This window comes from Drosophila suzukii, chromosome 3 (assembly GCF_043229965.1).
Source record: "Drosophila suzukii chromosome 3, CBGP_Dsuzu_IsoJpt1.0, whole genome shotgun sequence".
NCBI classification, from domain to species: domain Eukaryota; kingdom Metazoa; phylum Arthropoda; class Insecta; order Diptera; family Drosophilidae; genus Drosophila; species Drosophila suzukii.
Window position 1 is genome coordinate 85853740 of NC_092082.1, and position 17433 is coordinate 85871172.

General features: G+C 39.7%; 1 protein-coding gene across 2 annotated transcripts in view; it reads left to right on the top strand.

The window, feature by feature from the left end:
• The first annotated feature begins 11386 nt into the window (after positions 1-11386).
• The window catches only part of Ptp99A (Protein tyrosine phosphatase 99A), a 138407-nt gene continuing 132360 nt past the window's right edge, over positions 11387-17433 (top strand). The window contains exons 1-2 of one of the 2 annotated variants that reach the window (XM_036818818.3): positions 11387-11620; positions 16960-17378. In XM_036818818.3, the coding sequence (XP_036674713.2) occupies positions 17264-17378 (115 nt within the window). In that variant the 5' untranslated portion in view covers positions 11387-11620; positions 16960-17263. The remainder of the gene's footprint in view (positions 11621-16959; positions 17379-17433) is intronic. The other variant, XM_036818816.3, reaches the window with a different exon arrangement.

Genomic DNA, 17433 nt, shown 5'->3' on the forward strand with positions numbered 1-17433 from the left:
ACATAAAACATTTCCAACACCTTCCCGGAACGCCTCCGAAAATGGAAAAATTGTGGGAGGGGCAGGGGCGTGGGGAAAACTCACACGGAGAAAGGAAATAGGAAGTAGCAGCAAAATGAAATGTTTCTAATTCAACGAAACGCATTTCAACGTAATGAAAATGGAGAAAAGGACCGACAGACAGCCACGCCCCCACTGCCGTTGACATTTTTTCGAACCTGCCGTTGACTGACAGCTGGAAAAGTCAGGGGATACAAAGTAGGGTGAAAATGGGTGCGTGGGCGGAAGTGGGCGGAGTCCAAGGACATGCGTCGCTGGGCGTGCAGTCGACTCCTTGGCTTTTCGTCATTGCCCTGCTCGCAACACTTTCCTCTTTTATTTTATAATATGAACAATTTCCTCCGTTCGCCTTTCCATTCGAATCGCTGCCACTTTCGTGAAAAATGCACTTCAAAACTTTTCAATTTGAGGAAAGGAGCGTCTCGGATTCATCGCTCGCCCGTTGTTGTTTTTGTTGTTAGTGTTTCGTCCTTGTCGCTAATGACAATACACTTGTACTTGGTCCCAAGTGTGCGTGTGTGTGTGTGTGTGTGTGAGTGTGTGTCTGTGTGCGAGTGTATCTGTGTGAGCGCGCATTTACGCTCTTTACTTATTTGATTTACGTTTCATTTCCGGCTGCCATATGCTGCCTCGCATACGAATTCAGCCAAGGAAGCAGCGTTTAGCTGCATCTCTACAGAGAAAGAAAATCTTTAAGGTAGCAAAGATGAAAAATAATTATAAAAAATTTTAGAGCGTATATAAGTAATAATAATTTTCGAATATTTTAGAAAGAAAGGTTTGAAAAGAAAGAAGGTTTGAACTTATGTATAAAATAATCGTATGAATAATATAAAGTTACGGATTCCATTGTTAAAAACTAAGGTCGCTTTATTTATAGGGACGATTTCATTATTGGGATTATATATAAAAGGTTAAAAAAGGTAAAAATATAAAAAGGTTAAGCTAATAAAATATTGTAACATTACTTGTATAATTGTAGAAAAATAGGCCAATATATTTGACACTATGAAAAACCAACAGAAAAGTTGAGGATATATTGGATTTACGATTTTAAATATATTAGGACAATGAGATATTTACCATATGCGGCTTTTAATACTAATATTATTCCCATTTGGTGGTCCCAAGTTCCTTATCCCTTTTCCCGTGCATCTTTGAGTGTGTTGCACTATGTTTAAGTGTGTGAGTTTTAAGGCGACACATAGTAAAAGCCCGGTCCCGTTATCCCCGCCTGCACTCACACTCACACACTCGCGCATATACGTACACACACGTTATGCAATTATAACTTTTGTCGTTAGCAACTTTAAGCAACTTTAAACGTAAATTGCCGCCGTGAAGTAGCTTTTGGCGCACGCTCTCAAGCGCCGCCATTCACCCATACACCCGCACACCAACTAACACACACAGCAGAGACACTCACACACACACACACACACATGAGGTTATAGTTTGTTGTCGGCTTTGGAGCAAAGTGTGTGAAAGGTGTTTTATTGAATTAAGTGGGTTTAACGGGATTTCTATAATGCCAGCGACAGTCGACAGTCGACAGTCCTGCATATGTATTTATTGTAACTACAGTTGCTAGTTTTCCGCCCGCTTTTCGCAGCCCGGGGCCGGAAAATGCCTGCGAGCTGAGTTTGCTAGCACGGAAACTGTGGCACTTTCGGTTAAACTTTTCCAACGTAATGCATATTTTATTTAATTTTTTTAAGAGTTGCCAAAACCGAAAAATGTGCAAATGATGATGAGGGTGAGTTGTAAATTGTTGGGCAACAGTCAAGTGGCGGGGAATAATTATGCAAATCAAGTTGGCAGCACAAAGGCCAAGGTGTTGCCAAATTCCGACAATAGATACGAGACTTATTAGCTAATCAGCCAAGTTAGTTGAGTTGGGCCAACTTGACCACAGCTACACTTCCGACCATAAACGTGTGGGCATTGCAGTTATAATTAATGGGAAATGTTTTCCTTTTCCCTTTTTTCCCCCCTTAGGTTTCCCTTAAAAGTCGCGCGTGCTGCATGCAAAACCCAGTTCCACTAGAAAGCCTGCTTCACTGCAGTTATTTCTCATGTTTTAGCCGCACTTGATTGCTTTCACCTTTTTTCAGGAGTTTTATTTTTATTCCTAGGACATGCAAAGTCCAGTTACATTCGTCTGTCGTGTTTCTATTTTGTATTTAATTCGGGTTAGCATAGTTCTTTCGTTTTAAATATCTTTTAAATATTAATAAGCCATTTAACTGCCACAACACGTTGATGCATGGGGCTCAATTAGGCTGCAAATAGCTCGAAATTGTTTGCTTAATAAACGTCATTCATCAAATCGACACGTGGGTTTTTTTTCGTAGGGTTCGACAGCCAGCAAACACGCAAAGTTCGTGTCGATTTAACCCCAAGACCTCCGATTTAACCCTATGCAGGTCAAGAGTGGGGCGTGGCCGGGGCCTTGACAGCCGGCCATGTAAGTGAAACACTTTCGGGAAGTGCCAGTTAAGTGAATTAATATTGGTTTATTTCTTGCATAATTTTTATTAATTTCCACAGCCATCGTGATCGCGCATCAAAGGCCACCTAATTTGCCACATGCCGCGGATCTCTCGACATTTCCATTCAATACTCTCCTTTGTTTGCAGTGGCACTTAGCATCGCAATTGACGTCATCCCGTCTGCAGACTGCAGCACCCTTGCCGTCGAATAAAAAACAATATAAATATTAATGCTATTTGCGTAACAATTCAATTCGGCCGAGAGGGTTCGGGGAACGGGAACACTTGGCCGCTTCACATGAACTCCATCCAGACAACGAGCCAACGGGGTGTTGCATATTAATCACGACACTGGCCGAGGTAGGAATGCCTTATATATCAGCCGCCATAAATTCACATGGCAGGACACTGAGGGAAAAAATGGGTACAAGGTACTCCCAACCTTATAAAGAGGGATTTCTGGTTCCTTTAACTCTTAAAAAGTGTATTTTAACTTGATCAACTTGATTTGGAATACAAAAATTTGTTTACAAAATATCATGCTATATTAGATAGTAAAATATGTATTACAAAAATTAAGTATACTAATAGATCATTTTAATATAGATACCATAGTTAATGATTTGTTAAAAATCATCCAGTTCTTCACTAATGATTATCACATTCTAAGGCTTAATAATTATTAAGAATATGTCATATATATCATCTTAAAATAAATACTATGAAACCTAACTGCAAAGGTTTTTTTAATTTATCAAAATTGTCATTAAAGATATTACTATAAGTACGAGTAATATCCATAAAATTGGGGTTTTAAAAATATTTAATTCTCACATCAAACTTTGTTTTTCCTCAGTGCACAAAGGCAGGAAAAGTGCGTTTGTCGTCTGGGAAGCCCGTAGTGCAGCTCGCTGGGCGGCCCAACAGACAAGGGTTGCACTCGTTTTAGGATGTAAGCCGATGGAAATACTTTAATCCACTTCACAGTGACACTGAAATTAAAACATACACAGAGGGTCCGTAAACAACCCCCGAAATTGTGGCAAAACGGGAAGGAATCGCCGAATCGCTGGATGGATGGATGGGATGGGATGGGGCATTCAAATTGGCTGCTATCGCAATTATTCATACGGCGGCGACATTCATAAAATGTCCTCGCGAGGCAGGCAGTTCCCGTTAAGCCACGCACACAGACTCAACGGCCCACCGGCTCACCGATACACCGATACAGCTGCAAAGGACTTCCCTGGACTGACGTCACTTTGACAGTTGGAACACAAATGCAATTATCACTTTATTTTAAACGATTTATGTGCAACACGGCTGAGTCACACAAACACACACACAGTCGCACAGGACATGCATCACACACACACAGATACACAGGACGCAGGACATGTAGACATGACAACGACGACAGCGGCAAACGGAAGCGGAAATGGCAACAAGCGCAGCCACCAAACGAACGGCCCGATGTCCGCCGCCTGGGGAATGCGGTCAGAAAGGTGTGCACACCGCCATACAAATACCTGGGATAAAAATACAAAATAGTGGAAAATGGTGGGAAACACGGCGATCGATGTTGGGGCCGGCAAGTTCCCTGTTTCGCGGTTTGTCACTTCAGCGGAATTTCAACTTAAAACTGTCGGTTAAAATGGGGTTTAATTAATAATGGTATTAATTTAAGCACCTTGTCAATTTGAAATAAAAAAGTTAACAATGTTGTTTAGTTAGCTGTTGATTTGCACACAATTTAACTTACTCTTTCCCACATATTTATTAAAATAAAACTAAAAATCATTAAAAATCTTTTAGTATTAATAGCAGCTCTTTTTGGTTTATTATATTAAATTGAACATTATATTTAATGATCAAATTACCAATTTAAGAAAAATTACTAAAAATGCGTTTAACCTTTAAAAATGAAAAGACTTGTATGATGAAACAGATATAATTTTCAAATTTGATTGTCAGCTTTTATTAAAAGATTTGCTACAAGATTTCATTTCAGCGAGAGATTTTGTAAATCTTCTTATCACAATCAATACATCTTCAAACAAATCCCAAGAAAAACAAATTGTTTTCTTATTGCTCATTCATGCTTTAAATTTGGAAAACCTACTCCAAATAAAAGGAAGGAAATCAAAACTACGTAATATTTAAAGAGATGCGAACCAGAGATATGCTTCTGCAATAAATAAAACCAAATTGCCAAGAGCCCTATTTCCTTCATTTGAAGAAGGAAAACCTACGCTTGGCTTGACTAGAATATCAACAGCCCATCAAGTGCAGAGTTTCGACTTTAAAATTTCGAACATTAACAATGTCCATTTATATTCGAGCCATCCCTTGTGGTTTTGGCCAGTGAGTCGAGTGTAATTTAGGACATGCATGTCCAACTTGACAGGCTCGAATTTAGCTCTCTCTCTCTACGACTTTGCACTTGGTCACTTATATTCCATATATTCCTGCTTATCAATATTGTATTAGATCTGGACTGCCGTAGTGCTCGGCAATTGCAGCAGATTTCCATGAATGGCAGGCTGTTTTTTTTTTTTGCGACGCTGACTTATTGAAATTGACAGAAGGTTAATGGCGTTGAATGACGCTGAAATTGAGGCAGCAGCTCTGGCAATTTAACACCCCGCTGGGCAGTCGAAAAAAGCGGGGCGGGAAGCGGTAAGCGGACCAAAAGGGGGCGGGGCAGGACCTCACCACATGACAGCGATTCGCAACATCCGCTTAGAGTTGTGAGATGTGGAGAGCGGGAGATTTGCGATAAAAAATGATTGCACATGCGAGCGTTTTGCCTCGAAATTGCAGCATTTGCGGCATGGAAATATATTTAGATATATACATATAGATAAATTGGAATTCGAGGGGGTGAGTCGAGTCTGTTTGGGTGAGACAATCGGGCCCCCTGTGCCCTGGATTTGCACTTGCCGCTCGGCTTTGGATTTGGTTTTGGTTTTGCTTTTGGCGGGTTATCAGTGGCCCCGGCCATAAATCACTGTCAAGTGTCATTCGCCCTCGAAGCAGCAGCTCAGTATCCTTTATCCCAGCCCAGAAGGAAACTTTTTCCAGCACACACACACACACATCCTGACTGTATATATGGATATATAGAGAGCGGTATCAACTTACCACGAACATGTGCCCGGGGGCAGAAAGGTGCAGCGCCGGAAGCTGCAGCAGCCACTCAAACGCAACCGAGGACATGGAAAATGCCTGGGCTTGGAATGGAAAAAAATCGAGAAAGTTGCTAATTAAAGTTTGTGTTTGCCGGGAGGGGCCGTGAACTTCGCCCCCATGAACTTCCGGCCCCCCGGCGAAAGTGTTATCCCCCAATGTCATCTGGAATTGCACGAGTTACTCCTTAAGGTACACGGGGAAAATAAAGTTAGCGCAGTGTTCCACACTCGAATATATTCAAAATCAAATTCCCTTGACTTTTTATAAACTAAGATGATTACTAAAATGAAAGCATTATGTAGAATTGACTTAAAGATTTAATTTTCCTAATCAACTTTATTATGTTAGGGTTTTTTTGATCCGAAAATGGATGTCAGTTGCTTTAAAAGCAATAAATAAATTCAATTTTAAATCCTGGTTGATAAGAGTGATTTAAAATTACTTAACAGGTATATTAATTGCATTTTGTTGTAAAATATTTTTTATAAAAAATACTCGGACATGTTTTGACTTTGGGAACTTGATTCTATGTCATAATTTCTGTTCCTGTGTACTTTTCCCCATTTGTTGAACGCAGCTTGCATTCGTCACGCATTGGTTGGCATTTCGTTGCGCTGTCTGTTGGCGAAAAACCGCAGAGCGAGTTGACTTTCCCTACCCTCCGATGCCATGGCTAATTTCCGCTATTGTTCATAATTTTTATTGCGCTTGTTGCGAATTAGTTTCGGTTTCGCCCGACGCCTGCTCCCGATCCCTTATCAATGTTGCAATTTTTTGTAATTTAAAATTTGTTATAAATCGTCGCTTGTTTTGCACAGGGGTTGATCCTTAGTGTTCCCTGTTTGCTCCCTTTTTCGAGAGGCGTTGACAACGGCAACAACATGAAGAGCCTGCGATTACAGGATTGCGAACACGATTGCAAGTCTGCACCTAAGGGTGGGTTTTCAGTTGCATCAGGAAGTTGTTGGTGGGGGTAAGTATCCTAACCTGGCTCATAGCTATTAAATTGTGGGCAATTGTCCGGCTCGAGGGGGTGTGGCCATCGTTTAGGGGCAGGTAGCTGGGGCACCAAGATAATTGCGGAAGTCGTGGGCTGATCAGCACAACAAATTATTGGGCAATTATTGGGCATCAGATGGCACATTAATTTCGAAAAAAAAATGTGGAATCATAAATAAAAGTTGTATACTGATGAATTATGACTTAAGGAAAAATATTCATATTTATAGATTTTAAAGGCTCTTTGAAAATGAAGGATGATAACAACAGTAAAGGTTGATGTTATCTCCTCTGATAACAGAGCACAACATAGATCTACGTCACAGATTCTGCTAGCTGCAACATTAAAATAAAGTGTAAAGATTTTGATTCGGACATCTATAAAATTCCATTCGAAAATGTAAGCGAAAGCCGTAAAATATTTCTGTTATGTTATGTACAACATAGACCGAATGAAGGTCTTAAATGTTAGGACTGAAATGTTAGGTCAGGGGACTTTCATCTGCAATGTTAAAATCTTTCTGTTGAACATGAACATGAGGTAAAATTTTAACCCCCCTTAAAAAAGAAATTTTGAATGTTAAACAATAGAAAATTCAACCACGAACATATAGAGGATATCCCGCACCTAAACTCAAGATATGGGATCTGGAAGTGCAGTTTTTGGGTTCCTATTCTGAAAGCCATTGGAAAAATGGGAAAACCGAACATGAAAATGGTTTTAAATGTTGACCCCCGTTTTAAAGACATATTTTATAGTAGAATATTAGAGAATTCAACCACGAACTCATAGAGGTATCCCACGTCTAAATCGGGATCGTGTTACTCGAGTTATAGAATTTGGAAGTGCATTCTGAAAGCCATTGGAAATACGGAAAAACCGAACATGAAAATGGGTCAAAACTTGGACCCTCGTTCAAAAGAAATATTTGAATGTAAAACATTATAGAATTCAATCACAAATCCATAGAGGTATCCCACGTCTAAATCGGGATTGTAAAACTCGAGTTATGGAATTTGGAAGTGCAGTTTTGGGCTCCCATTCTGAAAGCCATCTGAAATACGAAAAAACCGAACATAAAAATGGGTCAAAATTTGGACCCTCTTTAAAAAAAAATATTTGAATGTAGAACATTAGAGAATTGAATCCCAAATCCATAGAGGTATCCCACGTCTAAATCGGGATCGTATAACTCGAGTTATGGAATTTGGAAGTGCAGTTTTGGGCTCCCATTCTGAAAGCCATCTGAAATACGGAAAAACCGAACATGAAAATAGGTCAAAACTTGGACCCTCGTTCAAAAGAAATATTTGAATGTAGAACATTAGAGAATTCAATCCCAAATCCATAGAGGTATCCCACGTCTAAATCGGGATCGTATAACTCGAGTTATGGAATTTGGAAGTGCAGTTTTGGGCTCCCATTCTGAAAGCCATCTGAAATACGGAAAAACCGAACATGAAAATAGGTCAAAACTTGGACCCTCTTTAAAAAAAAATATTTGAATGTAGAACATTAGAGAATTCAATCCCAAATCCATAGAGGTATCCCACGTCTAAATCGGGATCGTATAACTCGAGTTATGGAATTTGGAAGTTCAGTTTTGGGCTCCCATTCTGAAAGCCATCTGAAATACGGAAAAACCGAACATGAAAATGGGTCAAAATTTGGACCCTCTTTCAAAAGAAATATTTGAATGTAGAACATTAGAGAATTCAATCCCAAATCCATAGAGCTATCCCACGTCTATATCGGGATCGTATAACTCTAGTTATGGAATTTGGAAGTGCAGTTTTGGGCTCCCATTCTGAAAGCCATCTGAAATACGGAAAAACCGAACATGAAAATGGGTCAAAATTTGGACCCTCTTTCAAAAGAAATATTTGAATGTAGAACATTAGAGAATTCAATCCCAAATCCATAGAGGTATCACACGTCTAAATCGGGATCGTATAACTCGAGTTATGGAATTTGGAAGTTCAGTTTTGGGCTCCCATTCTGAAAGCCATCTGATATACGGAAAAACCGATCATGAAAATGGGTCAAAATTTGGACCCTCTTTCAAAAGAAATATTTGAATGTAGAACATTAGAGAATTCAATCCCAAATCCATAGAGCTATCCCACGTCTATATCGGGATCGTATAACTCTAGTTATGGAATTTGGAAGTGCAGTTTTGGGCTCCCATTCTGAAAGCCATCTGATATACGGAAAAACCGAACATGAAAATGGGTCAAAATTTGGACCCTCTTTCAAAAGAAATATTTGAATGTAGAACATTAGAGAATTCAATCCCAAATTCATAGAGCTATCCCACGTCTATATCGGGATCGTATAACTCTAGTTATGGAATTTGGAAGTGCAGTTTTGGGCTCCCATTCTGAAAGCCATCTGAAATACGGAAAAACCGAACATGAAAATGGGTCAAAATTTGGACCCTCTTTCAAAAGAAATATTTGAATGTAGAACATTAGAGAATTCAATCCCAAATCCATAGAGGTATCCCACGTCTAAATCAGGATCGTATAACTCGAGTTATGGAATTGGGAAGTTCAGTTTTGGGCTCCCATTCTGAAAGCCATCTGATATACGGAAAAACCGAACATGAAAATGGGTCAAAATTTGGACCCTCTTTCAAAAGAAATATTTGAATGTAGAACATTAGAGAATTCAATCCCAAATCCATAGAGGTATCCCACGTCTAAATCGGGATCGTATAACTCGAGTTATGGAATTTGGAAGTGCAGTTTTGGGCTCCCATTCTGAAAGCCATCTGAAATACGGAAAAACCGAACATGAAAATGGGTTAAAATTTTGACCCTCCGTAAAAATATAGATTTTAATGTAGAATATAAGAGAATTCAACCACAAATTCATAGAGGTATCCCACATCGAAATCTGGTTCCAACAACTCAAGTTATGGAACCTAGAAGTACAGATTTGGTGTCCCATTTTGAAAGCCATTGGAATTACGGAAAAAACAAACATGAAAATGGGTTAAAAATGTGACCCACGTTTTAAAGAAATATTTTAATGTATAATATTAGAGAACATAAATCGGAATTCAATAACACAAGTTATGCAATCTAAAAGTTTATTTTTTAGTTCCCGTTTTGAAAGACATTGGAAATTTCTTCTTTCATATTACTAAACAATGTGAAATGCAAGCCTTGTCTTCAGTTTGCTTTCTAACAGATGTTAAGGCCCAGACTAGAATAACACTGAGCAGAATAAAACAGCCTCAAACATTCCACCCCTTCTTGAAGTAAACAATGATTACATACTTGTAACATTCGAATGTAGACCTTTGTTCCCCAGACACTTAAAACCATTAACAGGATGTCCTGCTCAGTTCGAAGTTTTAACAGCTCAGAAAAACAACATTCGCAAAGGACACAGGGGTAGTTCCTGCTGTTGGTGGCGAATTTCGAAAATGTTGAGAATCCTTTACAGTTGCCATGAATGAACAGGAAATAAAAAGCGATTTCGAATAAACTCCCCTGCGGTAGAATGCTCTGTAAACCTAAACCTGTTGGTCAAAGGACCTCTGTTAAGCCAACTAACTGCTAGACTTTCAGGGGTTTTAGATTCGTTCGAAATCTTTCGAAGACGTTACAGCTGTTAGATATAAACAGAAATTAAACTAACGTTATTTTTATTTGCTACACATTGCTGTTAGATATTATTTTAGGTATTATTTTCTGTTACAAGAAACAATTATGCTGATAACATTTTGAAACATCTTAAGAAGTTTTTATATTGATACAACCCTTAGTAGACTAAATATTATTTTTAAGATACCATCTTAAAAAATGTAATTAATAAAGAAAAATAATACCATAGGGTTGAGATTGCCGAGAGCCTATTAGGAATAATATATATGTGTGGTGGCATAACAAATCTGCATTACTAACTAAAAATAAAATTATACTAAAATCTGTTTTAAATTAGTTTGAAATCCTTTAAAGGTTTATAGGCCTTATCCCTAGCATACTGCTGTCTAGCCAGGACTATACTACACTGCTCCAGATGTTCCTTGAACACTTGCTGCCTCAGATCCCATTCAGTTCGTAGCGGAACGCTCGGCACCTGACCGATTTGAGCAGGTCGTGTCCTCGGAAGAGCGCTTCTCTTATCAGTGATAAGGCCACCGCTATTCGGAGTTGAGGTGAGTTTTGTTTTCGGAGTTGAAAGTGGAACAGCAGTGCTCTCCCGAACTCTCTCCCTGAGAGATAGAGAGATATTTCGCTCTCGGCAGGACGAAAGCCGAAGGGTCCACCCGCGCACAAATCTAGGCAACAGAAGTTCGGAGCTTCGGCAGATTGCCGTGTGTGTGGTGAAAGCCGCCAGAAAGCCGAAGTCGGCCACGAACCACCGACCTTATAGAGGGGTTCTTTGGATGGGGTGGTGCAGCGGCGGCGGCGGCTTCTGCCTTTCAGCTGGGAATTTATTTGCGCAAAAACGAAGCGGCTCAGTTTCGTGTTTGTTGTGCGCTCGTAAGGATGTGTCCGCTGGCGCTGCCGGACTTCGTGCGTTCGCGTCGCGTGTGTGCGCGTTTATCCTGACGCTGAATATATCTCAGCCAAAGAGGCCAAAAGGGCCACTAAAAAGTGCTTCGAGCCAGGCCAAGAAATATTAAATATAACCAGGCAAAAATATCCCCAGTGAATGCCAGAATAATCATGCAAATCTACAGTAAATGATTGAAAATCAAAGAAAATATAAAATGAGGCAGTCGGTGTCCAGTTCGGTGTTAAGTTTTCATTTGTGTTCGTGTGCTTGGCGAGTACCAAGATCTCAAATACCGACGATCTCGAGGATAAACCAGTAACTGATATAAGGTCTTGAGTGGCAGCAAATAAAAATACAGCAAAAGGTGGTTATCCCCAGAATTCCGTTTTGACCCACAAGCATAACTAAACGATTTATAATAGAGGCAGCAGCTAGGAAATAAAATTCCAAACTCATACTGCAGCATATTTTGCATTTTCGTAGGGGGTTTTGGATTTATGTTGACCCACTTTGCAGAGCGTTTTCCCTTTCAATTTGCGTCTTGAAGCGCGTTGGCCAAGACATTTTGGCCAACTTATCCCCCGGCCATCTCAGTTAATTAGTTTAATTAGTGAGTGTCGTGGGCGGTTGGTTAGTCGGTTTGGTTTGGTCTGGCCGAGAAATTGGTTTGGCATTTCGAGGGAAAATTAAGACCCTTTTGCAGCAAAGTTTTATTTTAAACTGCTGACCCGGGATTCGGTCATGCCCTGCCGCTAATAGCCGACATTATTGTTAGGACTCTTGGAGTTTGGGTGCTTTTTCCGGGCAGAGGAGCAAACAGGACCAAACAAAGGGCCACCCGATTGACTGTGTGTATGTGCCATTGAACAAACACCAAGCTGGAGAACCCTTTTTGCGCCATTTTTCTTAATTCCATGACTGCCATTTGTTGGGGCAATAAAAGCCAGCCAGCCAGCCAGCGACTTGAGACATTTCGTCGGCAAGCGAAAAATATATAAAAATAAAATAAACAACAATGGCTGGGAAAAACTTAAATAAATTTATTTGCTTTGCCACTAAATTTGCGCTGATTTCGGCAGCAGCACTCTTATTGCCTCTACTACACTTTCGCATTATGTTTGCCCCACTCAAAAAAATGTTTGTCAACAAAGTCAGCGAAGCGCAAAAATGGTTCTTGGACCTTAAAACCCCCCAAAAAAATAACCAGAAAGTGTTTGTGTGTGTGCTTAACCTTTTGAAGGAGAAGGATTTTTGGCCCTGGAGTGGAGGCACACGTTCAACTATTTTAGAATTTGCGGCACGTGCCCAAATTGCAAACATCAGCAAATAATAAAATAAATTCGAGCTGCACCCTGGCATCTAAACCGAATTAGTCGAGTGTCCTTTTCGAGTTGAGGTTTTAGTAATGTTTAGTAATGCTTACAAGATGATTAGGCGTATGTGGTTGGCATGTGATAAATTCCGTTGAAGGACTCTTCGTGTAATAATTTCATTGTTGCAGCTCGGCGATTTATATTGCGCTTTCATCGGGGCAACAATTGCAGTTGTACTTGCAACAAAGGCAACTTGTTGTTGGATGGCTGGTTCGTTTGAAACCCCCTTTCTGTGGCAACACTCGAGTCACACAGCCACTGCAGTTGCACTTAAGCTGCTGCCGCTGTTGCAGTTGTTATTTCTATTTTCTCTCTATTTTTTGCACACCCATTGTGCAACGTCTGGCATTATAATCTCCATCTATATGTGCCACCAAGTGGCGACAGCGGTACAAAAAAAAATATACACAGAGACGACTCCACTTGACACGTGTTTTTATAGGGGTTTTTCTCTTCCTTATTTTTGTATGGCTTAAACTTTAAACTGGCTCAATCTATAGAGGACATTCGCGACACCTCTGGCCGTGCTAATTAACCAAGTTCCAGCATTCCCATTTAGCTGACTGCTTTTCTTTCATGTCAAAGCATTTAATTATATTCCTGCATTTACCCGCTCTAACTTGTGCTCCACTCTTTCGCTATTTTGTATTTTTTTGCTCACTGTTGGACTTTGCCTGATTTATTTATGCATTTACCTTTTGCGAGCTGCCCGGGGAGGAAGCTGCTGTCATGCTGCTGGTTCGTTGTCTTAATTCATTTTTTATTCCAACGTAAATAAGCTGTAAATTACAACTTCTGTTGCTGTTGCAGCTGATGTTGCTGGTGTTGCTGCTGTCCCGTGCATATTTTGTATGATTCTACTCCGGCGATTCCCGGGCTGCTTGTTGCCTGCCCCGTGCCTCATGCCTCATGCCTCGTGCCTCATGGCAAATGCAGTGCCATATTTTTTCACTCTTCACTGCCGCACTGTTTTTACCCATGCACTTAGAAAAATCTACAGCAGCAGCTTCATAAATAAAAAATATTAACTAATTTAGAATCTAAAATTGATAATGATAATAATAATTTTAAACAATATTTTCAAATTAAAAATAATTTCACTAAAAGAGTTTACAAAGCACTTAAATTACTCTGATGATTGAAGCACATATTCTTATTCATTTAGATTCATTTACATAAAATATCTTTATTGAAGATACTTAAACTTCCAAAAAAATTATTAATAACATGTGAGATGAATCTTTTCAAGTGAGCATAGTGATATAATATTTACAACCCCTTAAAATAAAAAATGTAAGGTGGTTTTATACTCTTAAATATTTAAATACTTTTATAATACGTTACAAATAATTTTTGACAGCTAAGAATATAATTTTAATAAATCTGGTGAAGTGGAAATGTAAAAGTGGTATAACCAAAATGGTTAGGATTGTTTTCTAGATGTCTGATATTACATAATGATGGATTTTTGTGTGGTATATTTTCCCCTGTGTTGCAAGTCACATCCCCCGCTGGCTTCGACTGGCAGCTCCTGCCTTTTGCTACTGTTTAATTTAAAGTTCGCCCCCAAAAGGGGCGCCACTGCACTTGGAAGTGGTGTTGTCATAACTGCAAATCGGCTACTGACATCCAGCTACTTAACGCTCCTCACTGTTTTCCACTCGCTGTTTGGGGCATTCGGGCATGAAAGCGGCTCGGAACTGTCCACGGACCCAAAGGGGACTAATGGCCAAGAATGGACTCAAAAAGAACCCGAAGGGGGGTAACTGGGGGTAGGAGGTGCGTTTGGAATTATGTGGAAAATTGAGAAAATGTTGCTCAACTACAAACTACAAGTTCCGAGGCACTTTAATTGCCACCGGGCACATTGCGCCACTCTGCAATCCACAACCGGTCATTACGAACTGGATTTGGGTGGTGGACCCCTCCTGTTTTTCCATTTTCCGGGCCCTTGGCTTGGGTGGGTGAAACTTGTTGAGTGACGACCACTGACGGACTGCCACCGGAGATGAAAATGCTTTTCCAGGGGGCAATTGTCGTTAAGGTGCTTAGCGTAAGGCGTTGACTATTTGAGGTCGTCTAGCCGCGACTATTAATGGGCTTCTCTAAGGGACCATGTCTTCATTAGGGGTCTACTTTTCGAGGAATTACGCAGCCCTCGCTGTTTGTGTGAGAACTAATAATAGCGATTAACTGGTATCAAGAACAGCAGTACCATTCCAATTACATATTTTTGTAGGCAGTTTAGCTTTTCCATTGACTACATGTAGTGGTATTTTTATTTACGTTTGTGCCTGGTTAAATAAAGATACTGTCTATTAATCACCTGAACAGTTTATTAGAATTTATAAAAACATATTTAATAAGTTATTTTCCTAACTAAACGTGAATTTACTAAGTAACAACATTTTTATTGATGTGAAATTGTTAATTCCCTCTATGCAGAAAAGAAAAATAACAGTTTAACAAATAAATGTGAAAAATACATTTAATATGTGATGATAATGCTGAAAAATAAATCGAAATCATTTATCTCAAAAAACCCTTACTGTAACATTTCAAAGCTACACTGAGGGCCCTGCATAACTTGTATGATTTTTTTAGCCGTCCTGATACTTAAGTAAAGCCAACATTTATGTTCAAAAAGTATTCAATGTTGTAAAATTGTTTTTTCAACAGAGAGCCCAAACAAACTTACGTTAATGTTGTTTCCTGGGCACGGCCAAAACCAAACAAAAACATCAACTCATATTTATGAAAAAACTTATTTACACAAACGGAGTTTTTATGTGCGAAAATTCATACCGGCACACATTGTGGTGTCTGTGAAAAAGTCAATGTGTTTTTGCCCACGCGGAAAACCAAGGGTGTGTAATGTGGAAAATAACTTCAATTACCAGCTGCGGCAGGTATAATATTTTGCCAGTACTCCTATGGATTTTTTTTTTGGCGAATCGGTTGATTGTTGGGGAAAAAAGCGGAAAATCATATTGGAAAAGAGCTCAAACCAAAGGTGTGCGTTAAAAAATGAAAAAGTGATTGTGTTCTGGTTAAAGCAGAGAAATTTCACAACAATCTTTGGAAGGAAAATGCGTAGAGCGCCTGAGGTCCAAAAACGATTTGCCGTCTGCACATCGCTCTGTTTTCATTGAAACTTGCCGTGAAAAGTTACAAATTTGAACTTTAAATTTTAACGTCAACATAGGGTGGAAGTCTCCGGAGGGCAGGGGGTTAACAAAAAATAAACTTGCAGCCTGCAGCAAACACATTAAAACAAAGTTTTTAAAAGCAACCACAACATTTACGTCATGTGCAATGTGCGGCGGGTTGCGTTCGTTGTTCGTTGTCAGTGTTGTTGTTGTTGTTGTTCTTGTTGCTGTTGCACGGACTGCTGCTGCCAAAGTTGAAAGGGGGGGCGCAGTGGCAAGAGGGGGGCGTGGCAGCTTTAAGGCTCCCAGTTTTTATAGTCGAAAGCCAAGTTGTTTGGGCCAACAGCAATCGCCATTTGCTGCCACATGTTGTAACTGTTGCCGCATTAAATGTGCAGTCCGCCTCCGGCGCATTTCACTTTTACTATGGAGCGTAGCATCTCAACCCCCCTCGGGTTTTACAACCTACCCACTTCGCCGCCACTGCGTTGCACCACCCTTTTTGGCCACATTAGTTGACTGCACACCACCAGCAGAGATTTCACTCCATTTTATACTGTCAGACTTCCGAGAGCGCCGCTGTTCTCGCTTGTTGTAAAAATGCCAAATTCATTTTCAGCATATAAACTTTAGCACACACACACTCTCTTTATATTCCCCGCTGTTCCGGACTGACATCTTTAGTTAATTTCGCAGCCGCAGAAACTAAAACGAAAGGGATAGTGTCTGGGGATTTTAGGAGACCGTAAAAGTCCCTTAAATTGAAAATGGAAAAAAGAACGGTGGCAGAAGCACAGAATCTGATAAAAAAAATATTTGAAAACTACATTAAACTTAGAGTTAAGATCACTGAGAAGAAATTTTTCTACTAACTTAAGACTCTGGTAAAATTTCAGATCTCTTTAAAACTATTCCCTACTTTAGCAAATGTACTCTATCAGAATAATGTCTTTTGTAGTTTAGAATCACCAAGAAACTTTTAAAACTTCAAAACAAAAGAGAAATAAATATTTAAAATATATAAGCTCTTCAAATACCATATAAAGCAGGTCAAAACTATTCCCCTTGGCAAATATACCCAGTCTGATTGAAAGCAAAAATCAATCGCCAGCAAATCAAATGTGATCCTGTTTGCACAACAAATTTAATTTTCATTTTTGCTCTCTCTCTCGTATTTGCAGCTCGTTCAAAATGATCACCTAAAGCCAAAATCGGTGCAAACAAAAAACAAACTAAAACCGTATCAAAGTTGAATAACTAAAAAACGCAACAGCTCATAACGCAAACATAGTTTAATTGGCACTGGAAATAAACCAAAAATAAATGTAAATTGATTTCGGAAAGCCCAAGGGCAGACAACTACCAAACCAAAACCCTACAAAATTCAACAAAAAACCAAACCGTAACGCAAACCACCGCATAAATTGCTTTAGATTAAAACGAGAAAAAATAAATAAAAACCAAACCCCAATCGCATCAAACAAAATGACGCTGCGCATATCGGCCGGAAACGGAAATCATCGAGGGCTCATCATTCCAGGCTGTGTGTTGCTCCTGATTTTGGCCACCTTGCCCTCGTCGCGAGCAGGACGAATCTTTGGTAAGTCCTGGAAAAATACATGTATATATTTATAAGGGGGGTTGTGATCAAAATT